The sequence below is a fragment of the Numenius arquata genome, chromosome 24 (genome assembly GCF_964106895.1).
Source record: "Numenius arquata chromosome 24, bNumArq3.hap1.1, whole genome shotgun sequence".
In the NCBI taxonomy this organism is placed as follows: Eukaryota; Metazoa; Chordata; class Aves; order Charadriiformes; family Scolopacidae; genus Numenius; species Numenius arquata.
This window is the reverse complement of record NC_133599.1, coordinates 3689018-3708083: the sequence shown is the minus strand read 5'-3', so window position 1 is coordinate 3708083 and position 19066 is coordinate 3689018. Positions and strand designations below refer to the sequence as shown.

General features: G+C 60.5%; 1 protein-coding gene across 2 annotated transcripts; it reads right to left on the bottom strand.

The window, feature by feature from the left end:
* Positions 1–4946: 4946 nt before the first annotated feature.
* TFEB (transcription factor EB) lies at positions 4947–18194 on the bottom strand. Of its 2 annotated transcripts, XM_074163110.1 has the most exons (10): positions 18161–18194; positions 10357–10601; positions 10024–10278; positions 9846–9926; positions 9042–9162; positions 8799–8855; positions 8235–8310; positions 7914–8061; positions 7080–7568; positions 4947–6914 (listed from the first exon to the last, which is right to left on the bottom strand). In XM_074163110.1, exons 2-9 carry the CDS (start codon positions 10549–10551, stop codon positions 7128–7130), a joined length of 1374 nt encoding a protein of 457 aa, XP_074019211.1. In that variant the 5' UTR covers positions 10552–10601; positions 18161–18194; the 3' UTR covers positions 4947–6914; positions 7080–7127. The 2 variants fall into 2 exon arrangements, with proteins under 2 accessions (XP_074019211.1, XP_074019212.1); XM_074163111.1 differs by lacking the exons at positions 10024–10278; positions 18161–18194 and having other exon boundaries at positions 4947–7568; positions 10357–10551.
* Positions 18195–19066: the final 872 nt, after the last annotated feature.

The window sequence follows — 19066 nt, the reverse complement described above, 5'->3', positions numbered from 1 at the left end:
CACTGCTCTTTTCATTCCAGGTGCCTGCTGTCCCCTTTTCTGGTTGCAGGGACAGAGCTCCGCTGCTCTGATCTCAGCAAGACCATGCCTGAACAACAAGCCAGCCAGCAATTGCTCCAGCATCCGGCACTGTAAATTCAGCGTCAGGCATGGAAAATCCAGCTGGGCGGCTGCTGTCGGGTCTATTGGGTATCCCGAGCCAAAGCTCCCCCTGGCACAAGTCCCAGCCCTGCCAGGGCCAGCAGAGCAGGGCCATTTGGCTCCAGCAAAAACTTGGGGGTGCAAATTCCCGCTGCTCTTCCTACCGCTTGGGAGGCAGAGCTGAGCCTCTCCCAGCACCCCAGCTTTGTCTCAGCCACATCCGACACACAGGGGCCATGCACAGCCAGTCAGGAACTGGGGGTTTGCTCCACGAGGCTCAAGCCTGGGGGGCTTCCATCCCATGTGGAAGGGGCTGCTCCAGCATCACTGCTGTGTGAGCTGCTACCAGCACCACAGGGGCTCAGTGGCAAGGGCCAGGTCACTTCCCTGTGTCAGCCTTTGCCATCCTCATTAGGGTGGTGGGGAAACTGAGGCATGGACCTCCTCCATGTCATAGAATCATAGAATTGTCTGGATTGGAAGAGACCTGTAAGATCATCTAGTCCAACCATCAACGTAACTCTGATAAAAAAAACATCACTAAACCATGTCACTAAGCGCTATGTCAAAGCCATCCCCTCATGGAGAAGGACATTCTACCTGCACCTCATTTTCCTCTTCTCAGGGCTTTTTTCCAGCACTTCTCTACCCCTCTTCACAACCGGCAAGCCACCACCCTCCAGCCCCAGGTCTCCTGGCCCTTTGGTTTACAGCACACAGCCACTCCTGCCGAGGCACCAGGAATCCCAACAGCCGTTAAACTGTCTGCAAGGGCTCCAAGAGTCCAAAGGGCCCCCCAGCCCCACAGCTTTAAAAAGCTGCTGACGGAAAAACAACAGGCCAAAAGCATCCAGGGAGTAACCCTTCCGAGCCAGGGACTCACCCAGGGACCAACCTAGCCCCTTCTCTTTGGAAACAATTTCTGGACAGGCATCAGACGTTTTCCCGTCTCTCTCTCTCTTTATTACATGCAAAGATTTACTTGCAAAGAGCTGCTTTAGTTTCTCGAAGCCAAGGCGGCCGTGCTGCCTATTCCCCCACCTGAAAAAGCCATCCCTTCATCCTGACCTCATCCCAACGGTTGCCACAACAACCCCCGGCGACGTCACCAGCGGAGGATTAGGACTTCAGGTGGGGAAGGAGCAGCAGGAGTAGCCGAAGTGCTCAAACCACAGAAGGAGCTCGGTGAGAGCCAGAAAGGAAATGAAGGGAGACGGTGGGGGGGAGAAGGAAAACTCAGCAATAGCCCAGCACCGAGACAGGGGATGGTTTCCAGATTGCAGGTCGTGTCGGTCCCACATCAGGGATGCCACGGAGCTGTGCAGGGATTCCTTGGGCCCAGAAAGCCCAAGGTTTGGGGTGGAGCAAGGGAAGCCCCTTGAACCATCTCCCCCGCCTTTTGCTGCCTCTGCACCGCTCTTCTGCTCCGGTCTCCAGGGAAGGGCTGCCTTGCTCAGGTGAGCACCTCTCTCCGGGGGTGCTGAGGGCTGGGTTGGCTCGCGCTCATTCCTTCTCGCTTCAGGATCAAGCCCATCTTCTGTTTTATTTAAGGTTTTTTCCCCTCCCCAAGAAAAGTTTTTGTAGAAAATTCCCCAGGACTCGAGAAACAACTTGCCAACGGCATTTGTGAGGGGGGTTGGAGACATCTATACAGCAGTACGTAAAGGATGGTGCTGGGGAAGTCACAGCTCTCTTTACACAGATCTTTGTTGTTCAGGCAAGTCCAGTCTGACAATAAAACGAGAGAACCAAACCCAGCCCCAACACCTTTCGCACAGAGCAGCCCAAGGGGACGTGGCTGCATTCTCCCAGAGAGTGCGGTACCCACGGCTCAGCCTCCTGGCACTGCATATCAGAGGGTTTCCATCCCGTCCCAGCCAGGTGCTTGTCCCCTGCTTGTCCCCCCACCCTGCCTGCAGCCCCTCTGCTCTCCTCCAGCCCATTTCACCCCCAGCATCTTCCAGGGGCTCTCCCATCCCTAGCTTTTACTGGCACTTTAGGCATAAGGAGATTAAAAACTCAGCAAGGTGGTTTGTCAGAGATGCTCAGCACCTCTGCCCGCCAGCCAGCTTGTTTTTAACCCTCCAGAGGGAGACGGGGCAGAGGCCCTGGCACAGGGATGCTGAGGGCACGAGCAGGAGATGCTCTTACTTGCAGAAGGCATCAGCCCCAGTACAAGGCTCTGAATTACAATTGGACTCCATCTCAAAGGTCTTTTCCAAACTAAATGTTTCTACGAGCTCTCAGGGACCGGGCAAACCCCAGCATCAGCTACCGGGGAGAGCTGCGTTTTGTCCAGGGTGGTTCCTCCCTCCCAAAGCGGCAGCGATGCCATCCACCAGCAGCGCAGCCGGGTCCCCTCCGCTCCCTGCCAGCCCGTCCCGGGCACCGGGAGCCTGCGGCGGGGCTACCGGGGGATGGATACTCATCCTCGGCCGGGCCGGTTCCCCCACCGCAGCCCCGGCTTCTCCGGCAACCGTCTGGCTCTCTCTTGTGGCTGCTCAGCCCCGCTGCAGCCTGCCTGCTCCCGCCCCGCAGCCCCAACCCTCCGGGAGCCGGCGGGGACACGCTGTTGTCCCCCCCCCCGGGTGTCCCCTCCACGCGCGATGCCTCCGCCCGACACCCTCCTGCCTCCCCCCACCACCCCCAAAAAAAAAAAAAAAAAGAAAAGCCACAACTTTGAGCGGGGCAGCGGGAAAAAGTGCCACAAGCTGTGCGAGACCAACGGTGTCACCGAGAGAGCGTGTCACGGGTTGGGGGGGGACGGATGCGAGGACACCCCCCCCCCCTCCGGGGTGCAGCATCCTGAATCCCCCCGGTGCGATGGCGAAGGGGCTGCACCAGGAGCAGCGGTGACCTGCCACCGTGTCCCCATCTCACTGCTCTGTCCATCCATCCATCCATCCATCCGTCCATCCACCCATCCCTCCCTGCCGGCAGAGCCCGGCCGCAGCTCGTCACACCCACCGCAGCCAGCGCTCCCTCCTTTTTATATCCCACTTGGAGCCTTGACACCGATTTTTTTTTTTTGATTTTTTTTTTTTTTCCGTGGGTGGCTCACAGACTGTAATTAAGAGCCCTTCTCTCCCGCCTGCCCCAGCTCCCGTCTCCAGCAGCTGCTGTTTAAGTGAAGGAAACCCCCTTTCGTCCTCTCTCTCCTTTATAATTTTTTTTTTCCTCCCCCCCCCCCTCTCTCCCTTCTGAACATAAAGGGATGACAGTGCTCCAAGCCAGGGTCTTTTGCATTTCTGAGTTGGTTCTGTTAATTGGAAGGAGGGTTAAGAATCTGCAAGGTCGTTTCAATCTACATCTGACCTTCAGAGTAATCCTCTATGCCAACACCAGAGCATGTCATTAAAATGAGGCCCTCTACCATATCCCGGCATCCCTTTATTCTCTCCTTGTGCACATTAATTGCTCATAAGTTGATTTGATCTCCCTATTCTGCAAGAAGTAAATTGCCCTCTTATTTCGCCATTTTCATCCTGTTTTCTTAATTAGGCCCTTAAAAATCTCTAGGGCCTCAGCCGGGCCGCAGGCCTCATCCTGGGAATAAATTTTGATCTCAGCCTGATAAAGAGTGAGCAAACCCGGAGATTGAACAATGTCATTCTCCCCCCTCCCTCCCCTCCGTGCTATTCTCTTGACATGAAAAGGCTATCAGTTTTTCTCTGTGTTAATATAGGAAATAATTCACACTTCAGGCGTTGTTCTCTATTTAGTGTTCACACTCCCCAGATAAATCAAATCAGGGAATTTTTTTTTTTTTAAAGTGTCTGAAACTACTTACTCTTTCTCTCCCCCCAGCCTCCTCGCTCTCTTTTTTCCCCTCCTTCTTCTTTTAATAAAGTTTCCAAGATTAGCCCCTGTGATTTTCCGTCCTGGCAAGTCTATTTTAAGGTGGATTTTCTTTTCTTTTTCTGATTTTGCGTGTGTTTAACACCATCACAGGGGGGAGCAGGGGGCAGCGGGAGCCTGGTACATGGCTCTGCACGCTGAGGAGCACAGGCAGGGCCTGGAAACATGGCATGTGATGAGTTTTACCAGGCAGGGTCTCAGCTAGGAGGCTGTGCAGACGTATTTTTTCCCTTCCTTGTGTTGGGCAGGAGTGTCCCCAGACTGCAGCAGGTTTGCAAACAGAGCGGGAATATCCTTGGGTACCTGGGGTCTGAGCCCCCAGGAGGGTTTTGGAGCACCCAGGGGTGATGCTAAGCCAGCCCCAGTAGTGAGGAAGGGACAGAAAAGACCCCCCACAGCCCCATACCTGCTCCAGGTGCCACCCAACAGGTAGGAAACACACCTGAGCTCCTGGGATGGCTCCACCATTGCTCTTGCCCAGCACAGACCAGTACAGCCACCACCAACCTGTCCCACTCCTGCCACCACGCTCAGCCACAGGGACACAGCTCCTTCCAGCTCTGCTCTCTGGGGCCTTGCGACTATTACTAATTAAGGGACCAAGCCTGGTTCCAATTAAGCAATCAGCAGATGGGTCAGCACCGCACAAGTCCCAGCTGTGCACAGCAGCCCCAAAGCACCCGGCTGTGGGGCTGACAACCCTCTGGAGGGACCCTAAAAACCCCAAATCACCTTGGGGCCATCAGAATTAGAGGTGCTTCTCCCCTCTAACAGAGCCAGGCTTTCTTGCAAAAAAAATCCAGTCCCCCAAATCCAGGGAACGTCCCCTGGGAGAGGGAGACCTTCAGGCATCGCTGGGGGAAGCGGCTCTGGGTGCTCACATTGTCCTGACCCTCCCTCCTCCGGGACGAGAAGAAACAGCCCACGCTGCAACGCTCCGGGATGTTGTAAATAAATATATTTTAATGATTCTTCTTCCATTCCAGTTCATTCTTTTATACATTTATTTATAAAACAGTAGTAAAATTTTTTAATCAGAGCACAGTGCATTAAAAATAGAAAAGGAAAGTAAAACAAACAAAAACCCCAAAAGATTAAAAAAAAAAATAATAATAATAATAATCCACAACTGTTTACTCACGGTCGGGGGGAGGGAGACGCCACGTCTCATGCCGAGCAGTGGACGGTCCTCTGCCCACCAGTGCCAGGAGCGGGGCAGAGGGGTCGGGCACCCCAATTAGCCCCACACGTGGCTACCACCAGCGAGGGCTCAGCACAGCCACCTTACGGCCACGATAATCCCAAGGGACCTGGGATTTCATCTGCCTGCCCCGACGCGCCCACGCAGACCCTCCGGTGTCCGGACGGCCGCAGATCACCCACGTCTGTCGGCACCCAGCGCAGCACACGGGGTGCTGCCGCCCTGCCAGGGGGGATTATTCTCTTTACAGGCACTAACGGCAGTGCACGAAGGATGCCAAGGCCTCTCGTGAACACGCAGCCCCAAACCCACACAGCCCTGCACCCCAACATCCCTCCGCTCCCCTCCCTGCACCCCTGCGGGGCATCGGCCAGACCCTGTCCTGCCCCAGCGCTCCAGGACACCCCAACACGTCCTCCCTCCTCCTTTCCCCCTCTCTTCCCCACCTTCTGCACTTCCCCACACCCTCACATCCCACAGGCACCTCTCCGGGGGGGCACTGGGGCTGTCCCCCACCTCGCAATCCCAAATCCAGCCACGATGCAGCAAGCTTGTCCCTTCTTAGCTGGGCTTTCCCCTTGCAGTCCCAACCCCGTGACATCCCCCACCCTTGGTCCAGGATGGGGTGCACCCAGTGACCCCCCCATCCCTGTGCTGTCCATCCGGCCACAGCTCCCACAGCCCCGGGGGGGGTGATGCTGTGCTATAATGCGGGATCGCAAAGGGGTCTCCACTCTCCAGCCTTCCCTCCTCTCCCTGAAAAAATTCCTGTGGTATTTTCCCTGTGAACAGCATCCCCCTCCCCTGCCCAGCTCCCTCCCCACCACCAGCCAGGCTGAGGAGATGGTGCAGCGCCCAAATCAGCTCCCCGTCACGGAGCCCTCCTGGCTGGGGAACGAGCTTGGTGACACTGGGAAGAGAAATAAACCCCGAGAGCCAAAGGCAAAGAGTGGCAGCTCAGCTTTGGCATCGGTACAAACCATCTCCTGGTCCCCAGCCTGGACCTCCATGCCCAGATGTGGGGCAGGACATCTGCTTTCAACAAGTATCCCCAAAAAAAAAGTGTAAAAACCCTTTATTCTTCCACCTGAAGAACGGAGGCTTGGTGTTATGCGGCAGAGGCACCTCTGTGGGGACATCTCAAGGGAGGCTGAAGGTCACCCAGCACCACGAAGCCCTTATCCAGAGGCCAGCGAGGTTTTGGGGTGGTGGGTGCTGCCAAACCCCGAGGGGAGGGTCACAGCAGGGGGTTGACTGAGCATCAGACACCCCGTCCGGGCCGTTTTGGAAGCCTTCAACCCGAATTTGTAGCCCACTTGGACAACCCCCATGCCCCGTGAATTAACTTGCTCCAACTAACACCTCTTCTCCCTCCGGAGAGGCAACGGGTGCTCCGAGGAAGGAGGAACCGTGAAGGACTTGGCACCATGAAGCATCCGCAGGGCTCAGAGGCCACCGCTGGGGAAGACTCCTTGGGGACGGGGGCTCCCGGAGCGGGGTGGCAAAGAGGCAGCAAGCCAGACAAAAAGCTCTGAGCATCGTCCCTCTCCTCCCAGGGACTGGAAGGTTCCTGCCCGCTCCGGCTCCCAGCCAGCACCCTGGGGAAGGGTTTCGGTCCGGGAGGATTTCACTGAAAGGCAAAAGCAGCCGAGATCGCGCTCCCGGGGCTGGGGAATCTGCAGTCAGGCCAACGCCACGACAAGCCAAGAAGGTCCTGGCAAAAAAAAAAAAAAAAAAAGCTTGCGAAAGACACGGCGGGACCCGGCGAGCCTTGATCCGAGACCCCCGTTGCATAGAGAAAAGGTAACTCCTACATAGATTCAAGTGCGCGGAAGGACGGGCTCCTCCCGTGAGAAGAGTGCCCTGTAACTTCACTAACCAAACTTGAAGGTCCAGTCCTCGCCCCCGGTGTCGGAGCAGCTCCTCGTCACAGCATGTCTGCATCCTCCATGCTGAAGCTGCTCCGGCGACTGCTGGCCTTGGAGGCCTCCGGGGACATGGCTGAGAACAAGGGGTCGGAGGCCAGGGGCAGCATGGTGTCCTGCATCAGCATCAAGTCCAGCTCCTTCTTGGATAAGGATGGGAAGGAAGCACTGTGGCCGGGCTCCAGGCTGTCCTGGAAGCCCCGGGAGCCGTCGTCGAAGCTCAGGCTGTGGGTAAAGTCCAGCTGGTGGTAGGGAGACTGGGGTGGTGGAGGCAGCGCCGGCTGCGGCTGCGATTCGGGGTCCGGGGGTGGCAGCAGTGGCTCCAGTGTCCCCTCGTCGCCGCCGGCTTCTTGCTTGACCACCTGCTGAGCCAGCTCGGCCACGTTGACGCCAGAGGGCGAGGAGGTGGGCAGCCCATGGACACGCGCCTGCATCTCCAGCTCCTGCCAACAGAGCACGGGAAGTCTTTGGTGGGGATGTCACGCATGGGGACACAGCACATGGGCATCCACGGAGGTGGCAGGGACAGGGACAGAGGGACCAAGAAGCTCACAGTGAAGGAGCCCATGGAAGAGGTGAAGGATGGAAAATGGTGACCCAACAGGTCAACAACACTTGTTGTGGTGACCTGAACCTCAGATGTTTGGTTTGTCTGAAGACTTTGTTCCTGGTGACTCGACAGCTGTGGGAGGGAGGAGAGCCCCTGCCTGTCCCCTTGGTGGGGCAGGACTGAGCTGCTGGTGGGGCTGGAGCAGAGCAGAGGGAGGGAAGAGCACAGGGAAGCTCACCTGGATGCGGAGCAGCAGCTGCTTATTCGTCATCTCCAGACGCCGCGAGTGATTCTCCAGGTCTCGTGACCTCTGCAAGTCCTTCTGCATCCTCTTGATGTAGTCCACAGACGCCTTCAGGATTGTCCCTTTGTTCCAGCGTACGTCCCTGCGGTGCAGGATGGAAAAAGAGATTGCCACCTGCGTGCCACCAGTGCATCCCCTCACCCCTGCTCCATCAAAAAGCCCTTCTGCAAGTATCACCAGCTCTGGGGCCAAGCGTCGAGCAAGCCCACGAGACCCACAGGTATCCCAGCCCCATTGGAGACCACTGATACGTACAGGTCATTGGCTTTGGGGATCAGCATCCCCAACTCTTTGATGCGGTCGTTGATGTTAAACCTTCGCCGTCTCTCGACTGCAGGGTGAGAAGAGAGGGAAGGAGGTGAGGAGAGCACAGGAGCAGCTCCATGCCCCACAGCCCCCACCGGCCACGCTGCTGCTCCCGGCTCGTGGGGCTGGGAGCCACCATCGTGCCCTGGCCAGATCCTCTGGAGTCGGGGAGCTTGGGATGAGAAACTGGGGCCCCTCTGGGGCCAACCCTTTGGCACCTTGCTCCCATCCATCACTCCGGCTGGTCTGACCTTGCCCCAGCGCTAACGAGACGAAAGGTCTGACCTTCCCCCAGTGCTAACGAGAAGAACAACAGGGTCTCTCCTCCACAGTGGGCATTTTGCAGAGCTGGGAAAGAGGGAGCCACGGCAGGGGGCTGCGGGGGTATTTCGTGAGGGTGAGGTGGAATGGGAAGGGGGACCCGGCTTGGGGAGAGGGGCAACGAGGATGAAGGGTGATGGGGAAAGGGCTGCAGGGGGGGGAGAGGGAAAAGCACACCAGCGCTGAACTCACTCAGGTTGTGATTGTCTTTCTTCTGGCGTTCTTTTGCCAGGGCTCGGCTCTCAGCATCTGCAACGGAGACCCACAACGTCACCTGGAGGGGACGAGGCTGCATCTCGCCCCACGAGCATCCCAAGCTGGCGTTGGAGCACCCCAGCATCCCCCAGAGCCGCCCTCCCCACCCGCAGGGACAGGACAGCCCAGGCCAGCTTTGGTGCTCGCTGTCACCACCGGCTCTGGGAACCGGGGACATACCTGTCAGCTCTCTCTTCTGGGTGAGGTCGGCAGGGCAGGAGCTGCTAGTGACACCTACGAGAGAGGCCGTCACCTGGGGGTCCCCGCTATAGACATTCATGTGACTGCTGGACATCGGCAGCTGAAAAGCAGAGGGACAGGCGGGTTAGCTCCATCCGGGGCTGTGGGAACCGGGGCTCCAGCCCAGCTGCTCAGCCTCTGGGATGCGAGTGCGTAGCCCAGGCAGGTGTAATTGTCTTCCCGGGCCCTTAAACCAGCTATAATCAGAGCAGCAAAGAAAACAGGACTTCAAAGGGCGCAGCTGATCCCCTCCCACGGCCAGCATCTAAAATAGGGCAGATGAATCACATCCGAGAAGGGCTCGGCAGGATGAATCCCACTGGGAGGCACAAGCTGCCGTACGGACCTGGCCCGGGAGACGGTGCCGCACCGAGCAAGCTTCTGGCTGGGAAACCTCTCCCAGCACCAACGTCCCCCCACGCTGCAGTGGACCCTTGGTCCCTCCCCACACCCTTCTCCCATCTCTCCTGCTTTTTAGAAGGGCTCCCAACTGTCATTAAAGAGGAAAAGAAGCTGAAGAACTGGCTCTTGCAGTTGCAAAAGGGAGATCTCGCTGCCTCCAGGTCCCCAGGGACGAGGCTGGGTCAGGGTGGCACCCGGGCACCGCTGCAGAGATGTGGCAGGAGGACAGGTCCCCTCAGTGCCACCTCTGTCCCTGCAAGCACGGGGCTGCAGGACCCCCAGGTCACCCTCCCTCCCTCAACCCAGGGTCTGACCTCTTCCTAACGCGCATCAGAGACTCACTGTGTTGGGCATGTGGACCTCGGGGTTCATATAGCCCAAAACGTCATCCAGGCGCATGATGTCATCGATGACCTCATCAAACTGAAAGGGAAAGGCATAAGGTGCCAGTGGGATTCTTTGCCCTTTCCAGCACCTTTGCCACCCCACCCCCACCAGCAGCCTGGTGGCCCCTCCTCACCTCCCGCTCGGGGTTGGAGCCGATGTTGAGCATGGCCATGGGGCTGTTGGGCGCGCTGTTGCCAGCCGAGGAGGACATGACATGGCCGGGTCGGACACCGGGGGACGCGGCAGGGGGTGGCTTGGGAGAGTGGCTGACTGGGCTGACGTGGGCAGCAAACTTGTTCCCGTAGGTTTCGGAGAGATAAGCCTGAACCTTCTTGTCCCGTGACTTCTGGAGGTGGTACGTGGTGGGGTTCTCCAGGTAGGACTGAACCTGCGAGGAGACAAACCATCAGGGATCTCCCACACCCCCTTGTCCCCGGGGCAGGGGGGGACACCCCCAGAACTGTACCTTGAGGACTTCTCCGGGCACGGGCGGTGGGGACTGGTAGTGGACGGGGGTGTTGATGGCCGGGGTGGAGGCCACCGGCATCCGCTGCTGCTGCATGTAGTTCATCATCATCTGCTGCTGCATGCGCTCCCTCTCCGCCTCCTGCTGCGCTTGCTGCTTCATCAGCTCCATCCGCAGCCCGATGCGGGACGCCATGGTGCACCGGGGGGGTGGGACGCGGACGCCCACCGGGCACGGAGGTGACCCTGAGAGGAGGACACGGCACATCAGCAACAGCCCGTTTTGCAACAGGGAAACTGAGGCACAGGGAGGGAGCAGACATCGCCGAGCACTTGGACCAGGATGATCGCCCCAACGTCAGACGGACGGGTCTACCCTCCTGCCGCAGCTCCCCGCCACGTCAGCGCTCTCCCTGGGGACAGCCGGGACACCCCAGGGGGGAACACGGTGGGCAGGGAGCAATCGGGACACCCCCACAGCCAGCGAGCTTGGACTCACGTACCGCCGGGTTCAGCTGGAGCGTGCTTTGAGCCACCAACTTCCGAAACACCGGAGCAAAGCCAGAAGGACCAGGAAAAACCAGAGCCCGGGAGCGAAAGGGAAAGAGAAAGCAAGGGAAGAGCAGGAAGAAAAGGCCGGCGGGTGCCAGGAGCCGGAGGCAGGGTTTAACCCTCAGCCCGGCTGCTCCAAAACCCCAGCTCCGGCGCGGGGACGAACAACACGGCTTCTGTGCGGGGCCGGCACGCGAGCACGGAGGCGGGGGGGAGGCGTGCGACGCCCCCGCACCGCACAGACCGGCCCTTGTTCCCCCGTACAAAGGGGACGGCGGCCCGTGGAGGGAGGGGGAGAGGATGCCAGGGTGAGGGGGGATGCCCTACCCTGGCTCTCTGGGGGACACCGATGGCTTTCCACGGGGCTGGTTTCCCACACGGGGCTGGGATGCGGGAGATTTTGTGCGGGATGGGGGTCTGGACCACAGCATTCTCAGGGCAGGAGGGAAAACAGAGCGCAGGACCCAAAGCAAACGCTGCCAGGGGAACAGACAGGAGCCAAACACCCGGGGTTTGCTCTGCGGCGGCGTAACCAGACAAATCTGGAGGTTTTGCTATTTAAATACAATGCGTAATTGCAGACAAAGGGGCCACAGTGGATACAACACACCGGGGTTTCGGCGAGGCATGATACACGGTGCCACGCAATATCCTAAGGGGGAAATTAAATCAAGCCAGCATGGACAGAAATACGATTACATGGATCAAGAGCCAGCTATTGAACGGCAAGAGGAAGGTAATTAATTAGACACGGTGGCCCATCTAAAGGGGGAGGGGAGAAGAGGAGCCTGGGACAGTTATCAATCGGAGCTTCGTTAAGACGGCTGTCACAAACGGCCTCAGAGGAGGGCACAGGGGGACAATGCTTGAGACGAGCAACAGCAGAGCCCTGTAAAGTGAGCCAGCGATGCCAGGGACAGCCTGCAGCGGGTGAAACAAGGCTGAAGAGGGATAAACCACAGCTGATGCCCACGGGGGATGTAACAACCCCAAATATTAAGCGCAGGGTGAGAGGAAAAGCCTCCAAGAGCGGCAAGGAGATGGGATGAGCTATTGTGGCCTGGAGGGACTGGCATGAGACAGAAGTTTTCGAGGGGTTCAAGCACCGGGGGAGAAGGGGAAAGGGATTTCGAGCCGTTCAAGGGAAACTTAGCGGTCAGCCCCTGTGTTTGCTGGGGGGATCCAGGCTCTTCTCAGGAAGGGCAGCCGGTACATGGTGGCAGGAGCGTGTCATGTGAAGCGTGCTGAGGCATAGCCACCCACGGCACGGCACCCGCTCACCCCCGCCGGCCCCAGTCCCACCGCCCTGCTTGGTTCCAGGACCCCCCGGCGGCTCCCTTAAAGGAAATGGGGGCCGAAAGCGCTGCCCTCTCCCCCCCGGGAAACTCCAGAGAAGGGGAGCTGCTGAGGGCGAGGATGGGGAAGGGTGGCCAGAGCTGAGCCCGATAAGGAGAGAGGGGAAATCAGGTCAGGTTTAAAATAACCCGCTTGGTTCTGCTTGGCTTCCCCCCTGCCCCCCGAAACGCCGAGCAGCTTCTGCTTTTGCTCTGAGTCAGCCCCGGCGGGAGGGTGGTGGGTGGGAGGGAGGCAGCTGGCGGTGGGAAAGGATGGGGACCCAGCCGGCACCACGGAGCAGGCACCCCACCCCGGGGGACACGTCCCACCCCGCCATCCCTTGGTCCAGGCAGGCAGAAATAAAGCACGCAGGACGGCAGCTCCATCCGGGATGCCTGGTATTCCTGGGAAGGTGAAAGATGTTGGCATCCTGGGAAAAGCACACCCAGGGGCTCTCCCGCTGAGCCGGAGCCCTCCCCATGCCAGGGGCAGCCCCAGCACGGTCCCTGCCTGGAGGGGACCCCCGTGAGGGTCTGTCCCTGTGCTCGGGCAGCCGTTTTCCTGGCTCTGAGCTGGCAGCACGGCCAGCCAGGGCATGCCCGGGCATTGGGTTTCCTGGTGCGTGCTGCCAGGGCACCTGCTGGGGGCAACGTCCCCATCGGTCACGGAGAGGGAAGAGCAGGGGAAGGGAGGAAGGAAGGTGGTGGGAGGTCCAGGGTGGGCCATGGAGCAACGGGAAGGGGATGGGGAGGGAGAAGAGGGGCTGAAGGGCAGGAAGGCAGGAGGGAGCAGGGAAAGGGTGGACGGCCCCGGCAGCTCTCCACACCCTGACTCCACCTTTCCTGTCCGGAGAGCGGGAATCGGTGGCAGGGGGGACACAGGCTGACTTTTCCACGCCCGGAACAACCCCTGACCCCCTGCCCGTGGCACAGGGTGCGCTCCCCATGGCCAACCATCGGTCGGGCTGATCCTGACCCTGGCTGCAGCCCCCAGCTCCATGGAGAGGGTCCAAAGCACCAGCCCGGGGTCTAACCAGGAACACAAGGAAAAAGGATGGATTTCGCAAAGGAAACTCCGAAAACCTCACAGCCATGCCTCTCCTTTAGGCGGGGGAAAAAGTTAATCCCACTTCATTGCAGGATCACACCCTAAAGCCAGAGCAGGTCTTCCAGTGAAACCCCCCCCAGGTGGCTGGGGACCAGCGGGGTGGCCAGGCACCAGCCGTACTCCAGCGCCGCACACCAGACCCTCCGCTGGGACAACGCGCGGGGCCGAAGCCAGGGAACTAATCTCCCTTCAAAATATCTCCGCTGCTATTTAGCAACGTGGTTATTTCTGGACCTTTCTTGCTTTTCCTCTGGGGGTGTTATTTCACCAAGAGCCCAACGTGCCCTCCCCCCCCCCAGCGGGGCGGCACTCGGGGGTGGAGGAACCCCGCTGGCACCCAGAGCTGCCCCGACCACAGCTTGTGTCTGTGTGTGTCCCCCCCCCGCAGGACTTTGCATGGCCCCGAGCTGTCCCCCGTCCCCGTGGGACCCAGTGGCACTGCAGCCCTGGCGGCCGATGGAGTTTATAAAGCTCAGCAATCGCCGGTATTTTCTGGAGCAACACCGGGTGCTGCCCCGCAACACGTAGGGCCGGGCTGCCGCCGGACCCCGCTGCAGAGAGCAGCCGGTGCCACCCCGCAAGGGACACACCGCCGTCCCCGTGCCCACGCGGCACCCCCGCCGCCTCCTCCCCGAGCGCATCGCTGCGCCCAGGTGCGGGTCGGAAATAAAAGCTGCCCGGAGGCAGTTTCCACATTTAGCCCCTGCAAAATACGGGATCGCCTTAACCTCCCCGGGCAGTCCCGGGGGGAAGCGGCACCCGCGCTGCCTGTCCTGCCTGCAACCTACGGGCACACACACACACACACAGAGACATATAGAACAAGTGCAACACATCTCCTGCCCACCCCCCCCGCTTCGAAAACTGGAGGGAAAAGAGGGGAACGATGCAGCAGCTCAGCCCTGGAAACTCAGCTGAGAACCCCCAAACTCATTGCACCAAGGAGCCGCCTGCCCTCGCGGGTGTTTATTTCCCGGTCGATCGTGGCCGTTTATGAGCGGAAAAATCAATCGGCGGTTTGAGCTGTGAGCGGGGACCCCCGGGGAAGGAGGGGAGCCGGGGTGGGGGCCGTGCCACCCACCCACCCACCCACCCGCCGGTCCGGGCTGCTTCATTGATAACCGAGAGGGCGGCGAAAAGGAAAAGGAGAAGAAAGAAGTGAAAGCAGCTCTGCTTCTTGCTACCGGCAGCAAGTGCCTGTCGAGCCTTCCTTCCTCGTTTTTCGTTTTCAAACACTGTGGGGGGGGGGGGTGAGACACGGGGGTGGAGAGCGAGGGACCCCAACGTACCCCAGCCCGGGCAGGGTGAAGCACCCAAAGCCGTTTCGGGGCAGGCAGTGGCCAGCTGGGTCCCATAGCCAGGAGTCCAACAGCGTTTGGTACCGAGGTCCCACCCCACCGGGCACCCCCAAAGCCACCCCAGGGGTGCCCACAGCCCGGGGACAGGCTCCGCTGCCACCCAGCTCGATGGGGAAGGGGGACAAGGGGGCAGGGGTTACCTGGGTGCAGGACGGCGGGGCCGGGGGGGCCTCCGGGTGCCGGGTCGCAGCTCCTCCGTGCTCCTCACTGGGGCCAGCCCGGCTCCTGCGCCGGCCCCACGTTTCCTCATTTTCAGGACCCTGCTTTTAATGTGGTGGCAGCCACGCAGGGTGCAGGCGGGGTGGCGGCGGCGGGGGGAGAGGGGGAAGTTGCAAAAAAACCTCCAAACCTGCTTGTTTTTCTCACTGCAACGCAGGAGTTAGCAACCGAGCTGAGAAAAAGCGTGGCAAAAAGATGCGGCCACGGCTGCCGGGCTCCCCGGGGTGCCCGAGCCCAGGCTGGGTCTGCCCCATGGCGTCCCCTCGGGAGCCGCTGGCCGTGCTGCCTGCGGTGACATCCCTGCCTGCGAATACACAGAGGGACAAAAGCTGTCCCTTGTCCCTCCAGGGAATGTGGCACGCAGGGATCCCTCACCCTCCCTATGGCTGGAGCGGGTGCAGAACAAGCACCAACATTACGCAGCTGGATCTGGCCCCATTGGGGTCCCTCCGGCTGCACGTGGGGTCCCTCCGCCACCCACAACCGGTCCCCACCGGGACGGCAATGCCAGCGCCAGCCGGCACCAACCAGGATGGCGATGGCAAAGCCAGGGGATGACAAGGATGCCTGTGTGATACCCCACAGTATCTGGCACGGTGTTGGGTACCCCCCACCCCTCCCATTGTGGAAACCCACTTTGTACCGTTTCCCCTTTGCGCCCGTGCTGGATGTGTCACCGTCCCAGCAGGGCACCGTCGCACCTCCCCGCGCACCCCGAGCAGATCAAGCTCCCCCGTTAACCCACCGGGGAAGCCCCCCCCCCCGGGCCGGGCCGGCGAGCCGCTGCCGTGCCACCCTGCCAGCAACGCGGCTGGCACCCATCCGCTCCCGGCCAGCTGGGACTGGTCCCTCAGGGCACTCGCCCTGACTTGGCAAGGCCACCACGGGGGGTGATTTATGCCATACCCGCAGTGTCAGGGGTCGGGTGACACCAGCACCCAGTGGGAGGAAGGACCCCTTCATCTTCATCGGCGCACTGAGGAGCGAGGTGCCGCAGGAAGGGGCAGTGGGACAGGGTCCAAGCTGGGTACTAGGATGGGATTCTTACCACAAGGGTGGTCAAACCCTGGCAGCAGAGCAACCTCCATCCTTGGACACCCCGATCTAACCCCAATGTTGGCCATGCTTGGGGCTGGACCAGAGGCTCTGGAGGTCCCATCCAGCCCACGCCCCTCTGGGATGAGGATGGGGTGGTGGGAAAGGTGGGGGGATAGCCCCGTTTCCAACCCCAGAGAGCAACAGTGCCCTCCCCATCACCCACCCAGTGGGCAGGAGATGGGTCGGGCAGGTGGATGGTCAGAGCCACCCCAGCCCCGTCCGGAGGGACCTTCCCCGCGCAGCGAGCACGCAGCCCTGAAAGGGAGAAGGAGAAGGCGGAGGGACTTGGCAAATAAAACCCGGGGTCAGTTGACAACATCAGCGAGAGACTGAGTCACCGGGACTGTTTTTAGCCCCGGCATCCCAGAAACGTGGACCGCAGCGTTGTTAGCAGGCGCTTGGGTCAGAGGCTAAACGTTTTCCCTTCCATGCGTTAAATACCGCTCCTGGAAGCGGCCCAGGTATCCAGCACAGTAAAAACATTAACGCTGTCTTGTATGACAGCAGGACCCCGGCTAAAGTGGTCCCCAAACTGCCCAGGTAAGGCTCACCTCACCGGGAAGGTGTCAGGGACCCGGCAGAGGGAAAAGCATCAGTCCCTGGGTACCAAGAGCCAGGGCTGAGTGTCCCTTGTCACCGTGTCACCCTCAGGGCAGAATAAGTGGAGTCCATAAAAAAGCCCCCTGGCTCTGGTGGTGCCAAGGGATATCCATGAGGGCCCACCCGTGTGTGGCAGCCTCTCCCTCACCCCAAAAAGCCTATCCCTCACCCCAAAAAGCTCCTCTGCCCAAGGTGGCACAGCTTGGGGATGGCACACATGCCATCACCCTGGCCGGGAACGGTGGGTGGAGGATGGCACCCGCGGACCAGATCTGGGTACAGCCCCAGGAGCAGGGCTGGGGGAGGCAGGAGGGGACCCCTGACACCCCACCACCGTGGGGCTGGACCCCAGCTCCGCGGTGGCTCCAAACCGGAGCAAAAGCCCTTCCCGCAGGGCGGTTGGCGCGGTGCAGGAGCCCTGATTGAAACATCACTGTCCAACTGACCGCCGGGGGAATTCACAGCCCGCCAGCGCAAACAGCCCGAGCCGACAAGTTCCTGCCCTCCCCTCCCGCCCCCCGCAATTAAAAATAAAAGTGTTAACAGGCAGAAGGACGTTCCTGGGGCGAGGACGAGCCAACGGCAGCGCAGGGACCGGGGGGACGCGCGGCGGCCGCAGCCCGGCACCACCCGGGGCTGAGTGATTAATCAGCCCCGTATCGTGTCCGCCTTTCAGCGGGGAGGCGAGGAGAGGAGCGGGGTGACCTTGGAGGGGCCCGGGCCGCGCCGGCGGGGAGGGACGGGCGGCCGCAGCGTGTCCCCATCACCTCGGCAAAGGTCGAAGGAGCCGGGAACGGGGCCCCGCACGCAACCCCCGGCCAAAGAACAAACCCCGTCCTGCTCCAAGGCGGGCTGACGCCAAACAACTTGGGTGTTGGCACTTGTTGTTTGGTTGTTTTTTTTTTTTAAATAACTGCATAAATGAGCAATAAGGAGAAAAGGCAGGACAGCACCATCCCTCGCCCCCGGCTTGGTTGCAGCAGGACGTACACACCGCACCACGGTGCTTGGGGTTTAGAGGCACCATGTGCCCCAAAATCCTAGAAACCAGCCCGGAAAGCGGGGACGGCTCAGCAAAGCCAGCCCTGGAGGTCTACGCGCCCCAAGTTCATGGTGCCACTTGCCACCAGCGCAGCTCTCTGCTGCACGAAGCGCGAGGTGACAGCCCCGTGTCCCCCCCCCCGGTGCCACCCCCATCCCTCCTCCCACCCTCCCTCCATGGCCCCGTGCTGCTGGAAGGAGGTAATATTTATAAATACGCCGCGTCCGGCCCCCAGCGCCCAACCAGGAGGCTTCTCAGAGGCGGATTTCATGTAACCGTACCGCAGCCGGCAGCCCCAGCGCCGCGGCCACCCCGTCCATGGGAGCCGCAGCTGTTCCTCATCCCCAAGAATAAACAAGTTGGGGACAGCCTGTGACTTGTCCTCCCAAACAGCTCCCAGGACTCTCGCCCCACCACCACCACCACCACCACCACCATCCCGGCCCCAGCAGCACCTCTCATGCCCCAGGGAGCACCCAGCCATCACCGCTTACCAGCAGAGGAGAGGTTTCTCCTCTTCCCTCCTTTCCCCCCGGCTCAGCCCGGCGCTTTCCTGCTCCGTGAAGGTCAAACGTGGCTCTCGGGAGCCCCCGCTGCCAACCCAGCCCCTGCCCTGGCACCCTGCCGGTGCAACCGGGTCAGGTCCTCACTACGGGTGCTGCCTCCTCCCTGGCACGGGTTACGCCGGTTTGACCATGAAGGAGCCCAGAGTGTTTTTTTTTTTTTCCCCCACCAGACTGGGCTTTCTCCAGGCGAGATCTTCGCCTGCCCCGAGCCTGGAGCGGCGGCGGGGACGGGGCTGAGCATGGCACCCACCCTGCTGCAGATAAGGCTGAGCCTGCTGGCACCCTACCTCCCCTCCTCCCATGGGATCTGCAAGCCGGGAATGGGGAAACGCTCCCTGTGTCCCAACACAGCCGCAGCCCCCTCCTCATTTCCCCCTAAAAATTCCCCACTCCACCCGATTCCCTCAAAATTCAAAGGAAACAGCCCGGGTGACAGCCCTCCCTTGTCCCCGAGGCTCCGAAAAGTCCCCTGCCCATCCCCAAGCTCATCGCCAGCCACTGCCACCAAGATGTCCCATCCCGGATTCTGCTCTGGGGAGGACCCTCAGCCCCTCTGATGCGGCGCGGGGCCGGGGTTGGGGGGGGTCCGAAGGTGCCCAGGTCGGGTGCCCCCTTGGCCCTGCTGATTTTGGCACCTGGGCGCTGCCGCAGCAGCTGCACAAACTGTGCTGGAGGTTCAGCCGCGCGCTGAAAGGAGAATTTACAACCGAAGTGGAGTCCCCGGATAACGCTGAGCCCCAGCGCGGCCACGGGAAACCTTCGGCTTCGCAACTGTTTAGACGAGAAGTAAATCACTTTCTTTAACAGGGTGCAGGAGTGGGAAGGGAAGGGAAG